This window comes from Streptopelia decaocto (assembly GCF_964273445.1).
Source record: "Streptopelia decaocto genome assembly, chromosome: 2".
Taxonomy (NCBI): domain Eukaryota; kingdom Metazoa; phylum Chordata; class Aves; order Columbiformes; family Columbidae; genus Streptopelia; species Streptopelia decaocto.
Genome location: NC_138655.1, coordinates 141089117 through 141115079, shown reverse-complemented (window position 1 = coordinate 141115079; position 25963 = coordinate 141089117). Strand labels below are relative to the sequence as shown.

Here is a 25963-nt window from a genome sequence, read left to right as displayed (position 1 = left end):
TTGTAAGGAGGAGGGTAGCACTCTAGGCTTCCCTTCCTTGCACACTTATCTGGATTTATCTCAAATGGATGTGTTGATTTATCTATCTGTTCTTAATTCATGAGATGTGGTAGGATGTATAGTTTCTTGCAGCTCAGTTTCTTCATCTATAAAATTGAATGTGTTGTGGAGCAGTCTGAGAATTACAGAGAAATTTGTCATTACACATTTTCTTTGAATGACTCAGTCTTCCAGCCACAGTCAAATCCTTGAGTTCAGGAGGAAAAGATAAAAGACAAATGGGAGATGAGAAAGAGGCATGAAATCTGAGATGAGCAATGGGCAGCAGGAGACACATGGGGAGGAGGGATTCACTTGCAAGCGTAGGGAAAGGGAGGGTAATGCTGGTATTTGAGAAGGGGTTGGTGTATTCAGGGTAAGAAGCAGCTTTAGCTTCAGCAGCATTTTTTTTTGCCAGGCAAGAGCATGGCAAGTGCTGAAACCAAGTGTGGGATGTGCACGGGAGACAAGGTGGCTATTGACAAACACGGACAGGGATTTCAGCTGCAGGGAGAAAAGCAGACAACTTCGTTAGATGCTGGAGATAGGGAGGACAGAAAGAGAAGGCTGGAAAAGTGCCAGTCAGTGGAAACAACTCACTGAAAACACTCAGAGAAGCTTTCTCAGCTCTAGCTGGGCATTTCCCAGATTGGATGTCTGCTGAACCCTTCTCCTGCTCCCCACCTCTTTTTCCCCAGGGCTCGTAATTTCCTCACCTCAGTTTCACTTGGTACTTGCTCCACTTACCTTTTAATCTTGTCCGCCTGTGCTCCCTACAGCTCAGCCATGTGATTCTGTTGTTAAAGAAACCTTGTTGTCCATGAAAACAAGAAATGGCTTTGCTCTGCCTGTTTTCATGTTGTCTGTAATCAGGCCACCTGATTACAAGGAAAAATGTATGTAGGTAGCTAAACACGGTCTAAAATCATCACTTATTTTGGATTTGTAATAGTGTAAGGAAGAAAGGGGAATGTAAGGGTGAAGAATGGAAGACAGAAGTATTTATTGAATTTTTCAGTTCATACTCCATAATTTCTTGACACCTATAGAAAAATCACAGAGCACCAAATAGACAAAAAAGAACCTAACAAAAAGATACTTACAAAAGCACATCTTTAAACTGCATATGTCCGTTTCTTACTAGATAGGCACCAAACCTAAAACACCCAGCATAAGTAAAGTACATAATAGCTTGTGTAAAGGCAAAAGTAAATCCAAAGATATGTGCCTTCTTTACAGAATTTCTGTAACAGAAAAAACATAATAATGATCATATTGTACATCCACTAGTAGCAATCAAGAATGTGAAGAGTATCCTATAATTAAAAGGAATCCACAACTCTTTATTATTAAAAAGTAAAATAATCTCCAGCTCTTTGTAAGATCTTAACCTAAGACATAACCATTCCTACTGTTGCAATTCAAAGTTTCAACTGACACATGAGGAAAAACTTTAGAATTTCTACAAAGCAGAAATGAGTACAATAGAACAAATCTTTGTGCTTTATCTTATAGAATCACAGAATCATAGAATCATTTCACTTGGAAGAGACCCTCAGGATCATCGAGTCCAACCATAATCTAACTCGAGCACTAAACCATGCCCCTAAGAACCTTGTCTAAATGCCTTTTAAACACCTCCAGGGACGGTGACGCCACCACTTCCCTGGGCAGCCTGTTCCAATGCCTGACAACCCTTTCCATGAAAAATTATTTCCTAATATCCAATCTAAACCTCCTCTGGCACAACTTGGGGGCATTTCCTCTTGTCCTATTACTTGCTACTTTAGAGAAGAGATCAACACTCTCCATGCTACAACCTCCTTTCAGGTGGTTGTAGACAGTGAGAAAGTCTCCCCTCAGTCTCCTTTTCTCCAGGCTAAACAAACCCTTACATTGAACCAAAGCAAATGACAATTTGTGAAGTTTCATGTGATCTGCAATAGTACTTTGACAAAATAGCAGAGTAAATGAATACAGAAGCTACTATGCAAGTCTACCCTTCTGGTTCCATCTTTGGGAAAATCCCACTGATTTTTATAGAAATCTTATAGGAATTTATAGGAATCATACAGATAAAGACTGACTTCCAGTTTGTTAAACAATAGACTCCCTTAGAAGATAGGGCTTGTGATTGTAAGAATTAATTAAAAATTCAATTTCCAGAATTACAGCAGTCAAAAACATTATGGAGACATTGGGGAAAAAAGTAATTTAGAATGTTACCTTTAGAACATTAGCCAAAATGTCAAGAATATTAGCTTGAAGGGAAAGATAACCCATGTTTTTTATCTCAAAGCTGAGTTTGGAATGAAAAATTTTATGATGCACTGACAGAGATAAATTATGGTTCAGTTTATTGGTGTTAATTTATGTTCATTTTGAAAAGGAATATTTCAGTAACTATTTTAAAGAAGGATTTTTTTACCTATATGATGCTTGCAAACCTTGTTCATACATAAGCTCAAATTTTCTTTCCTGAGTCAATGTAACAACAGTTCGAATATTTTCTATGGCTTCTGAAGCAATCTGTATTGGAGAGCAGATATCCATCATCAGAGAAACAGGTTTATATGAAAATTTTTAAACATAATCTGATAAATAGAATAACTGCAATAAAAGTATGCCTACAATACTGTTGAAAGCATGGTTGCAACATTTGTAGATATGCTGCTGCTAAATATATCCAATTAACATGCATTATAGCAGTGAAGGTGAGACAGCATTCATTTTAGCAGAGGCCAGCAATGGGATTTTATTTTCCAGTGAACTTGTGCAACCTGTCCCAAGGATGATGCCATGCAGCTGTCATGGCTGTGGGTGCCCAGACAGGAAAAACTGAACAAGCTTCATCACCTGCAAATGCGTTTGGGACTGCGAAGTAAACTATATGTCCACATTTTCAAAAATAACTAGTGATTCTGAGCTCTCCCATAAATAAATGACTTTTCCCAAGGTTGCATTCTCAGCCTTTTTTGAAAATTAGGAGTCTTTCGAAACTCGTAAAGGAGAAACTCAGAACCACTGGCCAATCCTAAAAATGTAGAAACAGATTTTCCTGGCCCATATGGCAGCTTGGCATCTAATTCCTGTTAATTTTGTATCTTTTAAAATCTTCTTGGTTTGCCACAGAAGAAAAATTAGAGAAGTTTTCCAAAATGATTAATGATGTTAGGTACTCAGTCTTGACTGAAAACTAGTGGCAGATCATACCTTAATTTTCTCAGTGCTTCCCAAATATTAAGGCAATTTACTTGTAGTTAATTAATATAATCAGCAAATCTTTTAATAACGGCAGCTGATTTAGCCTTGGTCAGGAATCCAGCAAATCAAAACTCAAAATGCAAAAAATCTTGGAAAGTAATTTTGTAAAGTATATTCATAAAGCACTGCAGTCATATCAGCTTATGACTCAGTTCCAATGTACACATTTTAGGGGAAAAGAAAATGCAAAATTATCCATTGTCTAGAAAGTGACCCAGGACCTGGGCCTCAAGCTCAATTTCTCACATGTCGTCACCCATTTAAGATTCGCACACTGTGGAATCCCACCACTTCCACAAAAGCCCCCGCAGTGTCGGTGCTGTTCCAAATCGTGTGCTCGTGGGTTGTACCAGGAGCTGACGAGCTCCATTAGGTAAGTGTGTGATGAATCCTGCTGCTCATAAGGAAGGCACGGAATACATTTACTCTCTTTTAGCTATATTGTTTCTGCACTACCTTTCAATGAGAGTAGCTTATCTCTGGTGTGTGAAGATGGTGTTTCTCCACAGGCAGTTTTCCAGGAAGAACCCTTCTTTTAAAGAGAAGAGTAGATTTTTACCTAGAGCTAAAAAATAGATGCTTGGAACTTGTTTTCCTTCAGGTTTGCTTGATCTGTTGAATGTGAAACACTTTGCTGAATCGCTATGGAAATACATGTTTTAAGTTTTGCCAGAAACTGGGAATCTACAAAAAATTGTTTTGACTAATACAGTCTGCCAAAACCAGATATTCAGGTCATCATCTAACAATTATGTAACTGTTCTTACAAATAGTCTCCAAGGAAGCTGTCATGAGATAATTATAATCATCTGTAAATAACCTGGCTACGAGATAGCTTTAAAATATTTCAATGCATAAGAATGTACTCAACAAGGTTACTTTTTTTGGCAAAGCTTTATGAATAATTAGTTATGGTATCTTGAATTTTTTCTTGATTACCCTATCATGTAAAGAAAAACAGATGTCTTTCTTTTTTTTTCAACAAATATAGTATTTTAAAAATAAATCTCTTTTAACTTCTTATTTTAATGTGTAACAAAACACCTCTAGCCTTGTGAATTATCAGCTTTTACTGTAAATGTAGAAAATAGCTTGGAAGCAAACATGACTCTCAGCCTTCAACTCAGTAAGAAAAAGGAAAAGCCTGGCAGCTCCAAATACATGAGAACTAACTTCCAAAAGCTTAATTATACCCATGCATTTAGCAGAACCTTCTTTCTACATCATTACTTCTACATAATAATTACAATAAATACTTAACCTACAAATAAGAAACACAACAGACTAAGTAGCATGAGGGATAGGATATTGAAATAATTAAATAAAGTGGAAAAACTAATGTAACTAATGTAACTGCTCATAAATATTACCTGGCTCCTCTACAAGCACCACGTTTTCTTTATGTCTGTATTACAGATAAGAATAGTTTTACAGACATGTCAAGTGAATTTTTTCTCTGCACAGACAATTTTAAAATGCTTTGAGGCTGAGAAGCTTTACAGTTGCCTTACTAAAAACCTTTAATGAATTTTCTCCTCTTAGAAGCAAGATTGTTCTGGACTGTTTCTTTGTTTTTCTAACAGCCAACCTGTGGGCTCGCAGAAGTTTCCAAGTTTCACTACCGGTGAAACTTGGAAACTTACTCTCATTACTATCTCTTGCCTTTTCCCAACCACTGCTATCAGCCCATGCTGATAAGTAGCCAGTGCAATCATTGTGTGATCTGGAAAGTGACATAGAAGACAGATAACAATTTTAGCCAGATCATCAGTCAGTGCAGTCCTTGCACTGGATACTTATTTCAAAAGAGCATTGTGAGACTTTGCTTGTTAAATTCAAGTTGCATTGTAAGCCTCAAATGAAAACTGTTGTAGAATTCATGATAAATGAAAGATGAGTTAATTCCCTTGAATTCTCTTGTCTGTTTGTTACGTTTTTACTGGACTTATAGATTTATACCAAAATGCCTGGCAGGCAAAACCAAGAGGAGTTTCTTTTTATTTTAGTGTGAAAGGGGCTAGGAGTAAACACCCCAAACCATTTTCTAATCAGCCTTGGTGCACAGAAGTGCCTTGGAGAAACTTTCCTAATATAGATCACAGAATCACACAGAATCACAGAATGTCATGGAAAGAGCTAATAAGATTCCCTGCACCCAGACTCCACTGCACAACTGACGATGGTGTAATTGGGAGGGAGGGAAAGGGCAGAAGATCACACAGGTGCTGTGCTGCTTGGGCTGTGTCAAAAACCCTGTGGCCACAAAGCACAGACTGTCCTGGGACGGCACGTCTTGGGAAGTGAGAAAACAGTTCTTCCTAAAGATATGAGATGAAGTGACACCCGCCATCTTTGCTGCCACACTCACACTTTTGTTTGAAGCAGATTCCCAGGCTCCTGCTTCCCTTCCCAGCTGAGAGGGGAAGAAATGAAAACCAGAGCGAGAGCCTGCATGGCACGGTCAGCTACGCTGTCACCGTGATGTTTCATGCTTCCTTGTCACTGGGGGTTTCTATACTGTACCTTTTTATATTAATTTTTATTAATTTTATATTAAGCCCATAGACAACTACAAGGTGTGAGAAATTTTCAGCTTTGTATTTGCTATATCACCATTCTGTCAGAACAATACAACAATGTAGACTTTTACTTATTTGAGGAGTTGACAGTTGATCCATCACCAACATCCCTATTAAGCAACATTGTGTATTACAACATAAAAATAGATAAAAATGTCACTGAACCCACCTTTCCTGCAATTTCCAGTTCCTTTTTATCTTTTTTTGCATGTCCAGCAAGCATCTTCATTTCAATCATTCCTGTAACAGCAATAATTGGCACAATGGCTAAAAGCAGAAGAGTCAGCTGCCAGCCATGGATCAATGATAAAACAATCCCAGTCCCAAGATTAGCTACATTTTGGGCAATCAGTGCCAGTCTTGAACCTGTAGCCTGGAAAAGAATGAAACCATTGTAAAATACTCTGTTTTATTTGAAAACTAGACAGGAAATTTTTGTTACCTAGACAAATGAGATTTATTCACCACAGGACATCTGCAAATGTGTAATTTAGTCTAAATATTCTGCAGAACTGGATGCTTATCTTTTGAAAAATGATTCTGTTGTACAGATCATTCCCTCAAATCTTCTGTGTCTTATGTAGCCTCTCTCCTCTGTTTCCATCTATTCACTCTGATTTATAGTCCTTGTTTTCAGGTTATGCCCCAAAAACCAAAAAGACATTTCATAGTGCTCATGTTTTTTATACATAGAACCATGACTTCAAACTTGCTAGGTCTCCTGAAACATGACATTTCCTAACCTGGAGTCTGAAATAACCATTTTTTTCTCTCTGACCACTTTTAAGCATTTGAACAAACACACTGCTGAAATGAGCACAGTCCTCATTTTGAGGCATACACTCAAGAATTTTGTTAATATTTGTAGCATTTAGTATGGAAACTCAGTGCTGTCTAGACATCTAAGCAGGTCGGATAAATAACTTTAAATAAATGGACTCCTTAAGGGTATGACTCATTTATACTGGCAATAACAGGACTGAACACTAGTATGAACTAAAAGCAAATATATATAAAAAACATATCTTACCCACTATTATGATATTAGACTTTTGTGTGACAACAAAATAAATATTATTTAATAAATATTTGTTTACTAAATCATGTTAATTATTTAGTAAATAGGAACAGTTGCCAGATGACTGTGTACGCTGGATTTCTAGCTATCAAATCCAGTCTGTAACTTACTCCATGCTAAAGCAGGTATGAAAAATGCCAGTGCTTGTTACTTACTCCTTTCACTTGTGACGCATCATTAGCAAGTCTTGTAATTAGTGCTCCAGTGCTATTTTTGGGATCATCAAACCAGCTGATGTCCTACAACATGAAATCTAGTTATGATAATCTTAAAAGCTTTAGTCTGCACATCACCTGATTAGGCTACATAAAATAACTTAATCACTTTGGATTACAATGGGATGACACATATGATATGGTGTTTCTAACGTGTAACCATAGATACAATAGACCTAAATGTTTAATAAAGATATAGGAATACCAAATTAAAACCTAAGTTGTATTAACAATCTGTATATCCTTTTTGCAATAGCACAAACATCACCATATTATTTCATATTAAATGTAGCTTTACAATAAATTTTTGCTTGTGTTTTTGATGATCAGGTGCTCACTAAATAGCAATGCCAAAGCATCTGCCATTTAAGGACTATTACTTGCGTGTTTAACATGCATCTGCAAAGACTACTAACTGAACAATATACTTTCTCCTGTTAAAAAACTAAAAATACATCTTAATTCTCTATCAGCTACAAGTACTGTGAAATCTGTTTCTGCTGCAAAGTGTTTTGAAAGTCTGAGTGGTGCTGCAAAATCTCTGTGGTGCCTGAGAAGACATATGTAAAATGATATGCAGTGCTGGGAGATTGCTCAAGACTGCCTCTTTCTCATCTGGGCGACACTATTTTCAGCAAAAAAAAATCAGTCATGTAGTTTTGTATCTCATTAGCGATTCACATTAATTGGTCAGAGGGAGCAGTGACTCTAAAGCACTTATTTGAAAACTGAAATGTTTGAATTAAAGGCAAAGCATTTGTCTTGCTTAAACCCAGGTAAAAATAAAATATTCACTCTGTCTTTCCTCTAGATTTGACAAATTTCAAACCAAAAAGATCACTATAATGAAACAATCTAAGTATTTGTATCACTTTATATACACATAATTCTTACCAACAGTATGGTATTTTTCTGTAATAACTGTCCATAAGGTTGCTGTAAGAGCTTTTATATTTCCTACCATTAGTTTATAAATGCATAACCTCCAGATCAATAAACATGCTACATTTTGATTTTAGGGGTTTTATTACAGGTGAGGGATTATTTTTAAGTGCAGTGAAGTACTGTATTCTTAAATACAGTATGAAAAAGGTATGTAAAACAAACAGGTACACTGTGGCTGTAGGCTCATTTAGCCAGATGGTTGCTTCAGTGTTGCATGATATGGAACACACCACATGTGTTGTTGCTAATACACAAAATCCTTCCAGGTCCCACTGCTGTGGTGCATGATACTTGAACATGATGCCAGGTGGACACTATTTTCACACCAGAGTGAGAAAAGTGAATATAATGACATTACTTGACTCCTCAGACCATATAAACCTCTCTGTTACCTTTAGTGTCTTTCAAGCCCTTCTACCAGGGGTCTGTTGAGATTCAATATGGTCTTCCAGACCTCACTTTCCTCCCAGGCTAGTAAAAAAAATTCTCATGGAACTTAATTTCCAAGGAGGTGATCTATAATCCCTCCCTGTGTAAATCAGAAATAAGGGGCATCTGGGCCTCCAGCAAAAGGAGTTAACAAAAGGGAAGCTGATGAAGCTCAGGTTGGCTTGGGGAACTCCTCAAGGAGGAAACGACCCTCTGTGGAGACCAGGAAATCTTCGCTCAGCTGTTTGAGCCGAAGAAGTGGTGGGGCTGTGCCTGTCTGGAGACCTCCCAGAGTTGCCAAGGTATCAGACCAGCATGGCTGGGATATGCCACTGTCTGTAGGAAGCGAAAGGGAGTGATGTGTCTGTCTCACATTGCTCTGCTTTCTGCTGCCTCAGGGATCACAGGCACACCAACAGCTGGGTCAGCTGGGGGCAAAATTTTATGAAACTTCAGGGATGGACTGAATTTATGCTGTGGATTCATCATAAGATACTAAGATCAGATGATCCTTGTGGTCCGTTCCAACCTGGTATTCTATGATTCTGTGATTTCCTTAATGTACTTGTTGAATTAAAAATAAATAAAGAAATAAATACATAAATTGGTAGAAAAAGCAACCGGTAAGGATAGAAATGGCAGCAAAAGAAGGGCAGAAATACCTGAGTTAGTTGTAGCTGTGCTGAAAGAGGAACTGGAAACGCTGGTAAGGCTGCAGGGCAGCTACCAGTGCAGGCAGTGCTTTCCAGGGAGGCCTCACCAGTTTGCACTGGTACGGCACATGCTGCAGCAGAGCACGGATGCTGAACAGCTCAGCGCTGCACGAGCTCCAGGAAGCAGCTAATGCCAAGCACCAAATGATGCTGATAAGGCTGCTAATGTGCATAGCTGGGATCCTTGCCATCTTCCTCACTGCTTAGCAACCAGAGACGGCTGTGCTTGGATTTCAGACTAATTATTTTAAAAAGCTTCCACTCTGCTGTTCAATGTACTTCTATTGACAGCAGAGTCCTGTTCCTGCCCCTGACCCCTACCATGGCTGCCTTTGGCTCTGTGCGTGCTATGTAGGAGCAGTCACCAGTTTAGTGAGTGCAGCAAGTCAGATATTCAGGTCCTATAACCTTCACTAGTAATTATATACATATATATATGGAGTTAGCTGACCGTGAAGGCCGATCTGAATTTCAGATTCAGCCTCTTAGAGTACAGCCTACTTTTTCTGGGTAGTTTGATCTTATTAAATAAGCTAAATAAATACTACCATCACCTTTGAGCTTTCTTACACTGGTTTTAAGATGATGTCTATTAGTTATATTACTAGGAAGTTTTTAAAACCATTAAAAATATCTACTTGGACCTGTTATGAAGATTTAGTCCAGACAGTTTCTAAACTGAGCTAAAGAAATCAGTGTGGTATCTTTATGGATATGATTGCTGCATGACTACTTAAATAAACACAAAGACAATTTATGGCATGTAAACAAACAAGCATTTTTAAAGCTCTTGAAAGCTAAATATACAGTGCTTTTACCTGTCTCAGCATTGCTTTGAATGCCATGGATCGAAGCCTCATTGTAAGGATCTCTCCAGCTTTGCCAAATGTGAAACCCTGTTTAAGAAAAAAAAAAAAAACAAGTAGCTGAGTGATAACTAAAGGGTTTTGTGCATGTAAATGTGATATGCATCAAGTCACATAGCAACTGAACTGATTTACATAAGAACTTGGTAGTTTTCCTGCAATGTACCTAATTCCATCCATTGGCAAAGTTTGTCATCTGCCTGGTTTGAACTTTGTGTGCCTCCACTACAATCCCGTAGACTGAAGATGTGATTTGAGATACTATTTAACCTTCATGATATGGAGCTTTGAATAATCATAAATTAAGCATATGATGTGGTCTTCCTCAGTTATTTTTGGTACGTTTTCTTAGAAACCCAAGGGATTGAATTCAGGTAGGTTCATGCAGACTAGTTTCAGTGCAACCAGTTTCAGATGCTGACAGGAGTGTTGCATGGAGCTCAGAGCAGGTGTTGAGACAACCATTTATGCAAGACAGAAGATTCAAAACCTGATCTAGACCAGTGCTGCCAACATTGCTGTCAGTGCTGTCAGCATTGGGTTTTCCTACACAGTCAGTGATGGAGGGTAGGTCTTACACCCAAACTCTCCTTTGCTGTGCAGATGTGGGTCAGCTTATAGCACAGGCAGAATTTGAAACCTCTTACTATATTTTGAACTTATCAGATAGTGAAAGTTCATAATGTTTTTTTTTGTTGCGTACTGCTTGATACTGAGGTGCTGAGAACTTAGCATAGTTAAGATACAATGCCTCAAACACCATGCACAATTGCAGAAACAGAAACTTACCTGAAGGAAAAAAGTGACAAAAGAAATTATTCCAAAACCTAAGAAGAGTAGTGCATATGTGCTATTTGTGTTCCTGATGGCAGCCTCTCCCTTTTCTACAAACATCTACAAGAGAAAATTTTGAGAATTAATTTACTTGCTGCAGTGCAATAATTCCCCGTTACCATTACATACATGCTATATGCATTACATGCACTTAAAGTGATAACAAATACATTTCCTGTTGAACTAAGCCTTTTTTGTCCTTGATGTTTATAGATCTGAAGTGATTTTACATGTGTTGTGCATGAAGGCTTCATTGGTATTTTGGCAAGATAAAATCAGTGATATACATCAGTGAAAAACGTATATCAATAAATTATTATTGCAATTCACACCTGCAAAATGCTGAGGTATGTCTTTCAAGACTCTAGAATAGCATTTCTGGAGACACTGGCTGAAGATTGTTGCATATTAAACAGTGACTAGTTAGTGAGAGAGAAATATGGAAACTGTTCTTAACATGATGTGTTATATTTTACAGACCCATTTTTTTTTTTAGGCTAAGACTCAGAGATAAACAGACTTTTATTGTTCATTTACTATATGTTAACAAACAAAAATAGTATTATTTAGGTTTTATGAAGAGTTTGCTTTGTTATGGAAATAATTTTCCATTTAAATATTCCATGCACTTATTTCTCTTGACAGTGAGTAAATTAATATTAAAAATGTAATATCTTCAAACCATCATCATACTTTAACATATGGTAAAGAAATCATAGTTCATGAAGCAAGGAGATCATATCGCAATAAAAATAATGCTCCTAAGTTTGGATACATCTTATAAGGTTAGAGGTCTTCAAAGTCCTAAGCCTTTTAAATAGATCTTTGAGGATGTTATGTATTGTTTGTTGTTGCATTGTGTTCACATATTTTGGATGTTGAGTAACTGTCATTATGTGGTTTTATTTTTTTTTTTTTAAGAAATCTAGTTTGCCTTACTAAAAACTTGTTTATTGTTGGCTCAGACTGACTCCAGTTTACCTTTATACCTTGGTCCATTGCATTAAGAGTTTCAATGCAATTATTTAAAGTTTCTAATACAGAGTTGTTAAGAATCCTATCACACCTGAAAATATTTTTAAAAGTTTATAGAGTAAATGAATGTTTTAGAAAGGAAGGACTTTAATTCTATTTTTCCCAATATGTGTCTTCTGTCCTTTGTCAGATTATTTTCCATGTTGGACTAATTTGGGGACAACTGCTGAAAGATTGCAACTGCATAGCATGCTCCCCTTCCCTCAGGGATGTTTCCTGTTACTCTTTGCATTAAAAGCTGAAGTATAACACCTACATAATACTCTTTTCCCAAACAGTTCTTCAGAAGAAAACACCTCATGTATGATTACAAAAAAAATAAGATAGGCAATTTTAGTATATTTCTTGTTATATGCTACAGCTTGACTGGTTGTAAAGAATGCTCCAGTAAATGGAGATGTTGCTGTGCTTTCATTTTTCCCTTTTTCTTGTGTTGTGCTGAAACCATGAAAAACACGAGAAAACAAGACTGAGTGCCTCATCCCAAAACAGTCAAAACAGGAACCTGAGGTTCAGCTTCCAGGGCTGTATCTGTTTCTAAATGGATTCAGACTCCTATAGCCGACAGATAAGATAATCTTTGTTTTCTACAACTCATGCAAGTAACCTGACCATATATTCTTTCTTAGTGTGCCATATGAGTACCATATGGCATATGGGTACACAAGTGTACATAAATACATATACTTGTCCTCTCACACTCAGGTTGTCTCTCTCCTGCACTGTGAAAACCATAATAATACCCTGCACTGTATCAATTTTAACACATTTTCAACAAAATAGGGTGTTCTGACAGAAAATGTTGGAAAATTCCCACCAGTACAAAGTGTCACTTGCTTGAGAATGTAAATTCATTTTCTAACACCATCAATTCAGGTTTACAGAAATTCTCTTGTATAACAAAATGTCTGCTCAGAAGCATTCTCTCACAGGCCTTTCATCTTGTTGCTTTTGCATTGTTTTGTGCCACATCACACCTTCTGAGAGGCTGTGGCTGAGCACACATGGGCAGGACAGCGCAAGGAGCCCCTTTCAGGCCTGCGCTGCTCAGGATTACATTCTACCTTCTCTAAAGAGGTCAGAGTGAAGCACATTTGGAGAGGTCACAGGAGAACCTCTCCTCATTCAGTGTCAGGGAGCTGATCTGCTCGAGGATGTGCAATTTGCATCACTGCTCTGTGGGACACTGAGCATAGGATTTGCATTCTCCATAGTAAGGAGCTTTGCCCATTCCTCACCTTTGCAGTGCAAATTGAAAAAAAACCCAACATCATTTTATTGATTTATCATAAAGGTAATTAGGAAAAAATGACAAAAGGTAAAACATACAATGAAGACTTTTACTTTGTTTTATACTCACCCCTATAACGTCGGAAATGATGACTGAAAATATGGGTTGCAAGGCCCCATTGATAAAAGCACATAAAGTTCCAATAACAAGGTATGGCCATTCAGTTTTATTCAACTCCATAATTTTAAAAAATGAAACTGGAGGTATGCTTTTATCCTAAAATAAAGGGATTCCATCAGTACAAATATAATACATTAACAGAAGAAAATGAGGGATGTATATATTATCTTTCTTATCTCACATACTATGTTGGGAGACCCAAACTAACTGATTTTTAAAACCCATTACAATTAACTGCAGAAATTCTTACTCTTACTCAGTACCCAATAATAATATCATAAAAGAAGAAGGAAAGGACCGATGAATGCTACATTAGCTCTCATTTCTTCCAACAATAACAATTTGAGCCTCTCCCCAGAAGAATTAGTCATAAATCTCATTTACCCTTCATGGGACTATCCAGAAAAAAGAAGTTATGAATTCAAACTTTTTTTTTTTGCATTTAATTGTATTGAATGTTAAAATAATTACTTCTTGCTCATTGCTGAATATGATCTCTTTCTCATTTAGGTCATTAGATAGCTTGATAATTATGTATTAATTTTCATTAATTTATCTGTGAACATAGATGTTTTAGACAACAGATAGTAAAACATCTAGACAAAAGTAGTAATTATTTTCTATTCAGGGTTTATTATTTGAGTTATATGAGTAATTACCTGCTTTTGTTTTTGTTCTACAATTAAATACATTAACACGCTACTTAGGCTATTCCCACACTCAAATAATTTTGTTTCATAATTTTACTTGACTAATCCATTTCAAGTTCACAACAAAAAATAAATTTTAGCTTCATGGGAAATCCATAGAGATCTTGTGTGATTTTGTCAATTTATGTGTCTTTAACCAGACGCATAGGCTGCCTTCGCACATTTCGTTAAAAAGTTACTCCCTCTCGAGTGGGACCACATTTCTTTCTTATTCCGTTAGTTTTGAAAAACACACATGTAAGAATACAGAGGCACTCACAAGCTCAGCAGCTTCTACATCAGGTTCATCATTCTGTATTCTGAACCTTTTTATGCTTTTCTGAGTGGACTGTCTTTTCTGTATTGATCCTTTCCGTGCCTCCTGTGAGACAAATGGTGCGTTACCTTCTTCCTCTAACTGATCCTCAGTCCCTGATGCCTGAAATGAAACAATGTGATGCTAAAAATTAGTTACAGCCATATTATCTTGTACTTTCAAGTTATGATCAACTCTAAATAACAACAACTGCTGTTAAGTAAATGGAAGATTGATAAGAACTGAGCAGTGTTACCAAGCCCAAGCAAGTATTAAAGTTTCATTAAGTTACCTCCATACTCAGTGAAAAACTTGCCAAAACACTCATACTTACAGGGGGAGGGGAAAAGTCTTAGCCACAGAAAATTATTTTCTTACTTTTTGTCAAGTTAAACTGTTCTGAAAACATACAGTAGAGTTAACTAAGTTAACTGAAGACACTCCCCCAGTCCCTCCCCCCCCCGCTTTAAAATGTAAAAAATTATATAAAAGAGCCTTAAAGTAGAAGAGTTAAAGTCAACAAGAGGAGGGAGCCATGAAGAACAGGAACAAGACTTTCAGCTGCTTCAAAGTTAAGGCCTGACAGAAACTGTTTGAGAAGTTCAGGGGACAGCTTGAGAGATAAAAACATTCAAGATACACCATGTCTGAGTGACAAAGCTTCGGGTGCCTGAGTCACTAAGATGCTAGTGATTTGCAAAAGCACTTGCACAAAAGAGGTTGAGTTTTCACAATGTGGGTGGCAAGCACTGGAGGACGTGACTTGAGGAGGGTGTGGAGGTATCCTTGGAGGTATTCCAAACCCAGCAGGACACAGCCCTGAGCAAACTGCTCTGACCTCAGAGTCCGCCCTGTGTTCAGCAAGGGTTGGACTAAATGAGCCACGGAAGTCCTCTCCAACTTGAGTTCTTTTATAATTCTGTGATTTGGAAATGTAGTCTGAAAATCAATCAGCTCCAGAACTTCATTGTTTGTCACAATCTTCATTTCTGCCTTCTCACATACTTCATTTTTAATGTTATACTTTTAAATAAATGTTTTTACTTAGAATTTGTGTAATTCACAACTTTGAATTAAACTTGAACATTTTACTTAATATAAAGTTTCCTTACTATGAAGTTTAGCATTCTTCAAGGAAGCTTTTTTTCCCACTAGAGATTTTCTGCTGAGAAAACACTGCAAAGCTGGAGGTACCTTTGAGAGCAATTCAATTCAGTTAATGCAATAGCACACAATAAGATAAAAGCTATGAAAAAATGCTTGTGGAAAGGTACCTGCATATTAACAAGCTTGTAGTAGATTCCCTTCTGTTCTATTAATTCATTGTGAGTCCCTTGTTCTGTGATGACACCATTTTCAAAGACAGCTATAAGATCTGCATTTCGAATTGTCGACAAACGATGAGCAATAACAAGTGTAGTTCGTCCTTTCCTGACCTGGAAACAGCGTAATGATGGCCTCACATTAGCATTGTCAGGTACATATGATATTTCCGCTCTTCATGTTAGAGTTGAACGAAATATTTTAACGGAAATATTTTCCTTGGAAACAGTGTTCTTGTAAAGATAAAATTTGTCAGCTGAGAGATGTTGAATTTCACAATATTTTTCACTTCCTCCAAGGTAAACTAAAGCAAAAATGTAACTTAAATCAAATACCGCAAAACATATTTTATTTGAAAATATCAATTAATGTACTCGTTTTTTTCACATCTTTTTCACATCTATTACTTTCTAAACTCTATTTTTTTTGAAACTGCCACTTCAATATCTTCCCAGGAAATGTATCACATTTTCACTGAAAAAAGATTATATACCTATTGACCATTAAGCAAGTCATTGACATTTTTATTTCAGAGCATTTCACACATATTAAAAATTAATCACTTAGCAATTTTGCTTGTTCTAAATTACTTGTGTGACTTAGCTGAAAATGTTTATCTAATATTGTACATAAAATCATATTTCTGTCACGATGTTACTTTTCCAACTTTTTAATTACAAATAATAAAATAAATCCTATAAGTATGTAGTTTGACAGGACAAAGATATTTTTACAGGCACATTGTGACAGTGTGTGCTGGGATAAATTGCTGTTAATATCTAATGACCCAATGAGTGAATCCAGACTTTATATAATTCAGTTTAAAAATCTTCACTTAACATTTTGACATGCTAGAATAATGGCTTAATAAGTGTTTAACAGTTAGGAAATAAAAAAGAAAACTGAAATGTGTGGAATATTCTTAATGAATTTCCAGCTGAATCTGATATTTTTATACTGTCACATGATTTTATGACTGGAAGTGACAGCTCTTTGAACTATCCTATAAGAAATAGTAGGCTTTTTCTTGGTAGTCTGAAAGCTTCACTACATCTGAGATGATCTTAAAAAGTTAAAATCACATCAAGATGTAGAAGAAAAACAAGTTAACATCCTTCATTATAAAAAGCAGAACACCTTGTTCACATAAACAGTAAGCAGAGATTCAGCAGAGGTTTGGTGAAGCCTGCAGGGAAAGTGGTCTCCTCTAGATCTGATGTAAACCTTTGACAGTGGTACATGCTCAGCACAGTGAGGAAGGGAAAAAGTAGGCGAGAGGAGGTCAGACGAACACTCCGCACACAGCAGCTCAGCTTTCTCTTGCTTAACATCAGCAATCAGAGCTTGTCTAGTCTGAGCAAGTCTTTCTGGCATGCTCTGCCAGAAACATCAACAGGGAGATTCATCTCACCATACAACATACTTTAAAGATAGGTGGAGGAGGTGAGAGGCTAAGTATTAATAACTTGTTTAAACTGGCTGTATAAGTTTTATATTACAGCAGTTACTTGGGATCCCACCAAAAAGATCTCAATCAGCAGTTCTCTACCCTCCTGCCTCTGGAATTCACTTTACAGGGCATGGGTTGGGAGAAAGATCCCTGTGTGTGCCAGCTAGGGTAGCTTCACAGAGTAGTGTGAATTATCAGGAATTAGGAGTGGTGGATAGAGAGTCTTACTCTCACTGAAATTAGTGGCAATTAGGCATCCAGGTGAAAATTAGGACTAAAATATCTTTGGAGATGAGAACATAGATTCTGTTTCCTGATACTTCCAGACACAATGCTGTACAGTGAGTAGAGTAAGGCTGTTCTTCTGAGGCAGAATAGCATACAAAGGCAAAATGCTTATTGTCCATGGATAAATTCTGATCACTGCTGAAAATATTTATGCAATGGAGGTAATTTGTGTTCACCCAGAGGATAAGCATAGTTGCACAGTGAGAGAAAGAAACAGAAGGAAAATACCTAATGAATATGATTGATTCAGCCTGGGGAATAAGTGGAACTATTTTGTAAGTGGTTCATATACTTGCTTAGAGAAGACAATCAGATGTACGGGATTGGCTATTTTTTTTCAGCTGTCTAGGTGGTTTAGAAGTTATGTCTAGATGGCACTCAGCACATAGCAGCTGCTCCTGAAAACACCCTGGAGTTGGTTTTGAATTACTTTTCTGGGTATTTTTGATAATATAGCCCACATGGATCCCCAGACCTGCTTGGGATTATTTAGCTCTTATCCCATGTTGAGCTTTTCACTGCTCCAAAGACTAAAGCTTGTTTGGGAAAGTCTGGTACAGTGTAGTCCTATCCATAACTTTATTAACTGAATTCTATGGGCACTTACAAAATACCTCTGGAAAATCTACCTGACCTGATAGAGCTAGTGCTGGCAAATTTTAAAACAGACTGCTAATATATTTCTTTTTAAAGCATCTCATTATTCATCCCCATTTAGAGTTTGTAATCTTTGTATGAACAGAAAGTCTTTGCCAAATTCAGGCTTACTTTAGACTTTTTAGGTGTCTCCCTTTCTCCCAGATGTTTAAACAAATTATCAATACTGACCTTGTCCAGTGCTGCCTGCACAACTGATTCACTCTCAGTATCCAAAGCTGATGTCGCCTCATCAAGCAGAAGAATTTTAGGATTGCGAACCAGAGCTCGGGCAATTGCTATTCTTTGCTTCTGACCTCCACTCAGCTGTGCCCCTCTTTCTCCAACCATGGTTTCAAACTTCTACAAGACAACCACACACATTTCCGAAACACTCAGTGGCACAGTCCTTTAACCAAAGAAAGGCAGTGAAAAGAAAAGGCACATGTGCATTTGTAGCCCTGGCAGCATCCTTTCCTTCCTCTAAAACAGTACAGTATAAACATCCACTTGGTTACACCCGCCTAATCATTTGTGTCCCTGGAATTCTCATAGTTCTTCAAATGCTCACCAAATCATGACCTAAAGTTGAAAAAATAATGTTATGCTCCAAAGTTAGGAGGAAACTGCACAGCTCTGCTTATTCACAGCTCCAGGGACAGCTTGCTCTGTTTCTGAGAATCCCTTCTAAGGAACTATTTGGCACAAGGAGGTTGAGGAGAAATTATTCAGCAGGACAGCTGCTTTGCTTACATGGGGTAGCTTCATAATGAAGTCATAAGCATTTGCTTCCTTGGTGGCTTTTTTAATCTCTTCCATGGTGACGTCCTCACGGCCATAACGAATATTTTCTGCAATAGTAGTAGCAAAGAGCACAGGCTCTTGATTCACCACACCAATAATCTCACGCAGATATCTTACATTTAGGGTCTTAATATCATGCCCATCAATGGTAACCTAAGCCAAAGAAAAAAGCCAAAACTGTTAGACCTAGGTGTTTTGGTGAAGGAACCTCTCACCCCAGGTCGGAACAAGGGCAAGGTGGCCAGAACTAGACTTCCAACGACTGTGACACACAGAGCAGTCATCTCACTTGTGGTACCTTACCGTGCCTTCCTTGGGATCGTAAAATCTCTGGATGAGCTGGACAGTTGTACTTTTCCCACAGCCACTGCCACCAACCAGGGCCACTGTCTGGCCACAGCTGACCTTGAGATTCAAGCCCTTCAGTATCTGTGCAAGTAAGAAAGGTAACCAAAACCATCAGAGTATGTAAAAATGTCAGTGTCAATGTGAAGAAACTCTAAAGACTACAATAAAGTTTTTCAATAGCTCTACGTAGTCAAGGGGAAGGACTACAAGTGCAATTGTGGAAGGGCTGATGTGGAGTTTATGGAGTTTTACTGCATTATGAACAGATTCTTCCTTCTGCAAATCCCTTCTACGCGTGGCATTTCACACCTACTGCAAAATTGAAGTTCTGTTTTCCGTGCAAACCTACTCCTCAGTCTCAGAGAGGTGGTGAAGATGCCACACAGCAATTACTGTAGTTCTAGAGGAAAATAAGAACTTTCCTTTCCCTCTTACCCTGCTGTTGACCTATGGGAGCTTTCTCTGTAGCTTTCTGTAATATTTCAAGAAGCAGACAGACATTTATAAGCCTTTGTGTAATGAGAGGAAAGGCAACCTTTTCTTGGATCTTTCTTTTTCAGTTACCAAGCAGAGACTATTTATAGTTTTGTTTTTGCATATTTACATAAAACATCATATTAATTCATTATGAGTAACCCAGTAGGAGGCCATCATAAGGTGGTTCTTAGCTTAAAAGAAGTGGGAGAGCCAACATTCCATTAAATGTTTTTCAGGACTATTCTTGTTTCAGGCCAACAAGGTAAAGCAAGCATTCTGTTGTTTCAGTAATAGTAAAAACTCTGAATAATTGCCATTTTTCTCAAGAATATTTTGAGTTGTGAGATTCAGGTAATGTGAAAATGAGCTAGTATAAACTGAGACAACCTAGTTTAAACCCTTAAGATACCTTAGAACTCAATCAAAAGTCCGTGTTTTGCAAGTTTTTACATGGCAATCTACTCATTACAATATCAGGCATTTAAATGGGAGCTAGCCCTGGGAATAAGATAAAAGCTAAGAGCCTGATTCAAAACCTAAGGATGCAATGGAAACATTTCACAGATTCAGTCAGATTTGGGCCAAACACTTTGTCCTTCACTGAAGTGAGAAGTTATCTTCGTAGTATTTTGTTACACACAAATATGCAAAATAAAAAGTGCTAAAAGGTAGAATGGGCCTATCTGAGGGCATTATTTAGGTTTTTATCTCCATCCTGCCATTGGCTAATATTAGAGAAGAGACCTAGGTAGTTTGAACTCTGCTAAAATGTAGCTGTGACAGCAGGAATCCTGGCACTGTCATGGCACACAAGCACCTGTTCCGTGTCTTGGGCAGGTTTTGCAGCCCTTGCTGGGGTTCTTGCAGCTCTCACATGGGATGAATTCCCAGCCATTGAAGTCACATGTATCTGCACAAGTTTAGGAATGCAGAGTGAGGTATTCTGTTACGCACTACCCTCTTAGACCTTACTGTTGTCAGTGGGCAAAAACAACTTAGCAGTACACAATGGTGTTTCCATGAATACATTATGTTCCCTTGCATACTCTGATTTGCTCATCATTCTTGTTTCCATTTGTTACACAACATCCTTCACCCTTTCTCACCAGGATTAAGTGCTAACAAAGTCACCTCTGTAACAGATAGACGAAGAAGTAAAAAAACAAAGCTCTTATCTAATACTAGATAATCTTATAAATATTTTAGTAACCTGACACAGAATTATCTGAAAATAGTAGTCTTTCTAGTTTTCATATTGATTCTAATGGCAGCTAATATGAATGCCAAATGATTTCAATTTATCTCTTTAGAAACTAGTGAGCTGGAATATTTTCTTTGTCTATTTATTTAAAAGTTGGCTATGCAATTCCCCTTCTTCTCTCTCCCCATTCTACCTGAACTAAAGGGAAACAGATCCCCTTTTATAGATGAGTGAATGTGGACTTCCTTCACATTGAAAATATTATTTTCCAATACATTATTAATAAACATATTTTCAGAAATAATTCAGATCTCTTGCCCCATTAATTGCACCAGTTCTGGCTAAAATGTGTTATCAATTCTGAATAAAAGCAAAGGTTTCCATTATTTCTAGGACTTTTTTTTTTTTTTTAAATTATATTATAGCAGCTGTTTTTCTCTAAGGCAATCAAGTTATCTTAAATGCAATCTGTATCATATCCATGTGTAATACCTTAGTATCTGGCCTAGCAGGATAATTGAAGTAAACATTTCGGAATTCCAAATTCCCCTTAACGTGCTTCGGTTTATAGCCAGCATCAGATGAACTGTCAATTTGAGGTTCCTGTGCAGAATAACATGTCAAGAAAAGGGAAAAAACCCACATTGTTTAAATTCCTAATGACATTTTAGCATGATACAGCTCTGTGACATCTTAGACGTTAATGTTACCATATAATAAGGCATAGAAGGCCTCATTGCGAAGTAGCTGCAGCTACTCATAGATGCATGAAGCTGCCAGTCCAGGCCACTGGCACATCTGCTCTCAGGGGTCAGTAACCAAGGCAAATGCTCAGGGCCTTAAGTCTTCAAGGGTTAAATTAAGGAATAGAGGAAATAATCTAAAACACCAGTGAAAGAAAGAGTAATCTACACATTCACATCTAGCCATTGCATACAAATAGTAATTAGTGTTCATGCTTCCACTTCCTTTAATGTACTGTAGGAGACAGCAGCTGTACCATATCAACATAGACAGAGGACTAGGTTTTAATGCATTTGTTTTAATTCCTACCCAGGACAGTCTAGAATCAAGAATAGTGCATTAATATCCATAGGCAGAAATATAACTTGTGTAGACAACTCAAGATTAGTTTTAAAACAGCATTGTATTCACAATTATACTATAGCAGCAAGGTTACAGCCCCTGCCAGCCAGCCAGTATGTGCTGTAAGTCTGGTAAGTAAATATTATAGCTCAATCCAATCCTTGTCAGGCATGGTGCTGCTGTTACTGGTATCTCAGCTAGTTACTTGAGTTAGCATGGGTATAATTACAAGGGCTGTACTCACACCTCTGGTACATGTCACCTCAGAGGTAAAAATGTCAGTGGACACTTCAACATTGCTTCATAACTGTCATCTGATGCAGCAAAAATAGGAAATGCAACCCTAAGATTAGTTGTATTTTTTATATAGTATTTAGATAACTCTTACAATATTTACAAAATATACAAGTATTTTAATATTGTTTGATACAGGACTTGAGTAGAAGTTACATTGCCAAACCACACAGATGTAGTCACTATAAAGGCAGTTCTTTTTAATTATTGATAGCTGAAAATAAATTTTGTCAATAAAGTGAGCATAGTTACAGAAGGTATAGAATCCTCTCTCAGTTGTTAAGTTGGGTTTTTTTTAAGAATGAAGATTGAAGTACATTTATTCAGGCAAGCTTTGAAATAATTTCTTTTTCATCTTTAACCTAGTCTTCTGAACTACTAGATAAAAAAAAAAAACCTGGTAGGAATTTGTATCTTCCTCAATTATTAGCTCATATTCCAGTATTTAGATGCTTGTCCTCTATTCAAAATTGTAATAGGTAGAATTTTGAAATGCTGTGATACTGTACACATAATTGCTAATTTTAATTCAGAAAATAAGTCAGATGTTCAACTGTTTTGGATGACAGACATGGCAAAGATACTCACATTGTCTATAATACTAAAGATTGCATAAGCAGCTCCTCTTGCATTGGCAAAAGCCTCCATACTTGGTGCAGTCTGTCCAACACTAAAAGCTCCCAGTAATATAGAAAAGAAGACCTAAAGAGAGAAAAAAACCAAACCAAAACAACACAGCCAAACACATAATAGGTAGCTAGGAATTAGTAAGTCTAGTTAGATAGCTTCATTTATCTGAGAATATTAGATATCATTGTTTCAAGTAGTTTCATGCATGCTATGCAATATGAGGTAATCTAGTGTCAAAGCAGCAATTAAACAGCTGGCAATCATTTAACGAAAGGTAAACATTTATAGGAGAAAAGGGAATAAAATCTCCTTTTTCCGGAACTGGACTGTAAGAAGGATATTGTGATGTGCTGATGGCTGGGATTTTTCTTTAGAGTGACAATAGAGGTCAGAAGGATGTTTCTAATTCCACTTGTACAAAAATTAGCCATCAGTTAATTTTATGATTAAACATAAAAAAAATCTCATTCTTCATATAACATAAAACCAGGAGTAATTCAACCCAAAAGGTAAAGGCACAGTGATCTACTTCAGTGTAGTGCTGGCAAGAACAGAATCAAATATTTGAGGAAACCGGAAACTTCTTTGTCTGAAACTGAAATTGTTTGTCATGCCAAAAGCAGACTAATTTCTAATCTACTTTTTTCAGCCTTGGGTTAAACTTTTTCATGTTTGGGTGTTTCTTCTGAATACATGAAACTCTGCCATGCCTTCCAGATGTTGGGGATGAAGACTTATTTGCATTTTATTTTAACCATATCTAAGTATTAGATCAAGCTTTTATTACAGTGTAAATTGTTAGGGGCCCAGATGAGTTGACAGTGAGTATGGTCATCTGCAAGAACCAGTCATGATCCCTGCTCTACAGCCATGTGCTGCTTGCAAGGTAAAGCACAAGGCTGGCTGCAAGTGCTCCAGCTTTCCCTCCTCCATCAGTTGTTTTCATTGAGGACATGAGAGCAAAGGTCCTTCCCATCTGGTTTCTGCAGGGTATTGGTAGTACAAACTCACCTGCCTGGCTTTGCCCTGGAGGGGACAAAATCATAGAATGACAGAATCTTTTAGGTTGGAAAAGATGCTTAACATCATCAAGTCCAACCATAAACCTAAAACTGCCAAGTCTACCACTAAACCACGTCCCTAAGCACCACATTCACATGTCTTTTAAAAACCTCCAAGCATGGTGACTCAATCACTTCTCTGGCCAGCCAGTCCAGTGCTTGATAATTTTTGGTGACAAAATTATTCCTATTATCCAACATAAAATTCCCCTGGTGCAATTTGAGGCCATTTCCTCTCATCCTATCACTTGCTACTTGAGTAAAGAAACTGACATACACCTCGCAAAAACCTCCTTCCAGGTAGTTGTAGAGAGCGATAAGGTCTCCCCTCAGCTTCCTCTTCTCCAGGCTAAACAACCTCAGTTCCCTCAAATACTCCTCATCAGACTTGTGCTGCAGACCTTTCACCAGATTCATTGCCCTTCTTTGGACTCTCTCCAGCATGTCAATGACTTTCTTGTAGTGAGGGGTCCAAAACTGAACACAGGATTCGAGGCGGGACTTCACCAGTGCTGTGTACAGGGGGACAATCACTTCCCTGGTCCTGCTGGTCACACAATAGACTTGCTGACCTGGTCATAAGTCAGAACAATCTAATGAGCAGCTCTTCAAAGACTCTTAGGTCTTGCTGGAGACCCTGGTGCCTGGGCATAATAGAGAGGTTGGCTTCAAGAGCTGCTGAGCTATCACAGATGTAGATTCCTTAGCAGGCAGGCTGTGACTGTGATCATAGAATCATGGAATCCTTTCACTTGGAAGAGACCCTCAGGATCATCGAGTCCAAGCATAACCTAACTCTAGCACTAAACCATGTCCCTAAGAACTTTGTTTAAACACCTTTTAAACACCTCCAGGGATGGTGACTCCACCACTTCCCTGGGCAGCCTGTTCCAATGCCTGACAACCCTTTCCCTTAAGAAATGTTTCCTAATATCCAGGCTGAACCTCCCCTGGCACAACTTGAGGCCATTTCCTCTTGTCCTATCACTTGCTACTTGGGAAAAGAGACCGACACCCTCCATGCTACAACCTCCTTTCAGGTAGTTGTAGGCAGAGATAAGGTCTCCCCTCAGCCTCCTGTTCTCCAGGCTGAACAGCCCCAGTTCCCTCAGCTGCTCCTCATCGGACTTGTGCTCCTGGTCCCTCACCAGCTTCATCACCCTACTCTGTACTGTCTCTGGTATTTCAATGTCCTTCTTATGATGAAGGGCCCAAAACCGAACACAGGATTCAAGGTGCTGTCTCACCAGTGCCGAGTACAGTGACACAATCGCTTCCCTAGTTGTGCTGGCCACACTATTCCTGATACAAGCCAGGATGCTGTTGGCCTTTTTGGTCACCTGGGCACACTGCTGGCTCATGTTCAGCCGGCTGTCAGACAACACCCCCAGATCCTTTTCCGCCAAGCAGCTTTCCAGCCACCTTTCCCTGAGCCTGTAGCGCTGCCTGGGGTTGTTGTGGCCCAAGTGCAGGACCCAGCACTTGGCCTTGTTAAACCTCATACAATTGGTCTCATCCTGACAATCCAGCCAGTCCAGATCCCTCTGTATGGTCATCCTACCCTCCAGTAGGTCAACATTCCCCCCCAGTTTGGTGTCATCTGCAAACTTACTATGGATGCACTCAACCTCTTCATCCAGATCATTGATAAAGACATTAAACAGAACTGGCTGCAGTTCTGAGCCCTGGGGAACATCGCCTCCTCTCTGCTGGGTTGTACTTCCAGCAGACATCTGGTAGGTTGAAGTTGCTCATAAGAACTAGGGCTAGCGATCGGAAGACTTCTCGCAGCTGCCTGCAAAATGCTTCATCTGACTCTTCATCCTGGTTGGGTGGTCTGTAACAGACCCCCACCAGGATGTCTGACTTGTTGCCCTTTACCTTGATTCTCACCCATAAACACTCAACCCTATCATCACCCTCATCAAATTTCAGACAATCAAAACACTCCC

General features: G+C 38.1%; 1 protein-coding gene across 1 annotated transcript in view; it reads right to left on the bottom strand.

Moving 5' to 3' along the window:
- The window catches only part of LOC309435867 (ATP-dependent translocase ABCB1-like), a gene marked incomplete at its 5' end in the record, with an annotated part of 49170 nt that overhangs the window by 6911 nt on the left and 16296 nt on the right, over positions 1-25963 (bottom strand). The window contains 14 exons of the mRNA XM_082044608.1: positions 1143-1283; positions 2468-2568; positions 6052-6255; positions 7116-7199; positions 10081-10158; positions 10918-11022; positions 13358-13504; positions 14378-14536; positions 15688-15849; positions 18303-18473; positions 18864-19067; positions 19218-19343; positions 21433-21543; positions 22909-23022. Of these exons, the coding sequence (XP_081900734.1) occupies positions 1143-1283; positions 2468-2568; positions 6052-6255; positions 7116-7199; positions 10081-10158; positions 10918-11022; positions 13358-13504; positions 14378-14536; positions 15688-15849; positions 18303-18473; positions 18864-19067; positions 19218-19343; positions 21433-21543; positions 22909-23022 (1907 nt within the window). The remainder of the gene's footprint in view (positions 1-1142; positions 1284-2467; positions 2569-6051; positions 6256-7115; positions 7200-10080; positions 10159-10917; positions 11023-13357; positions 13505-14377; positions 14537-15687; positions 15850-18302; positions 18474-18863; positions 19068-19217; positions 19344-21432; positions 21544-22908; positions 23023-25963) is intronic.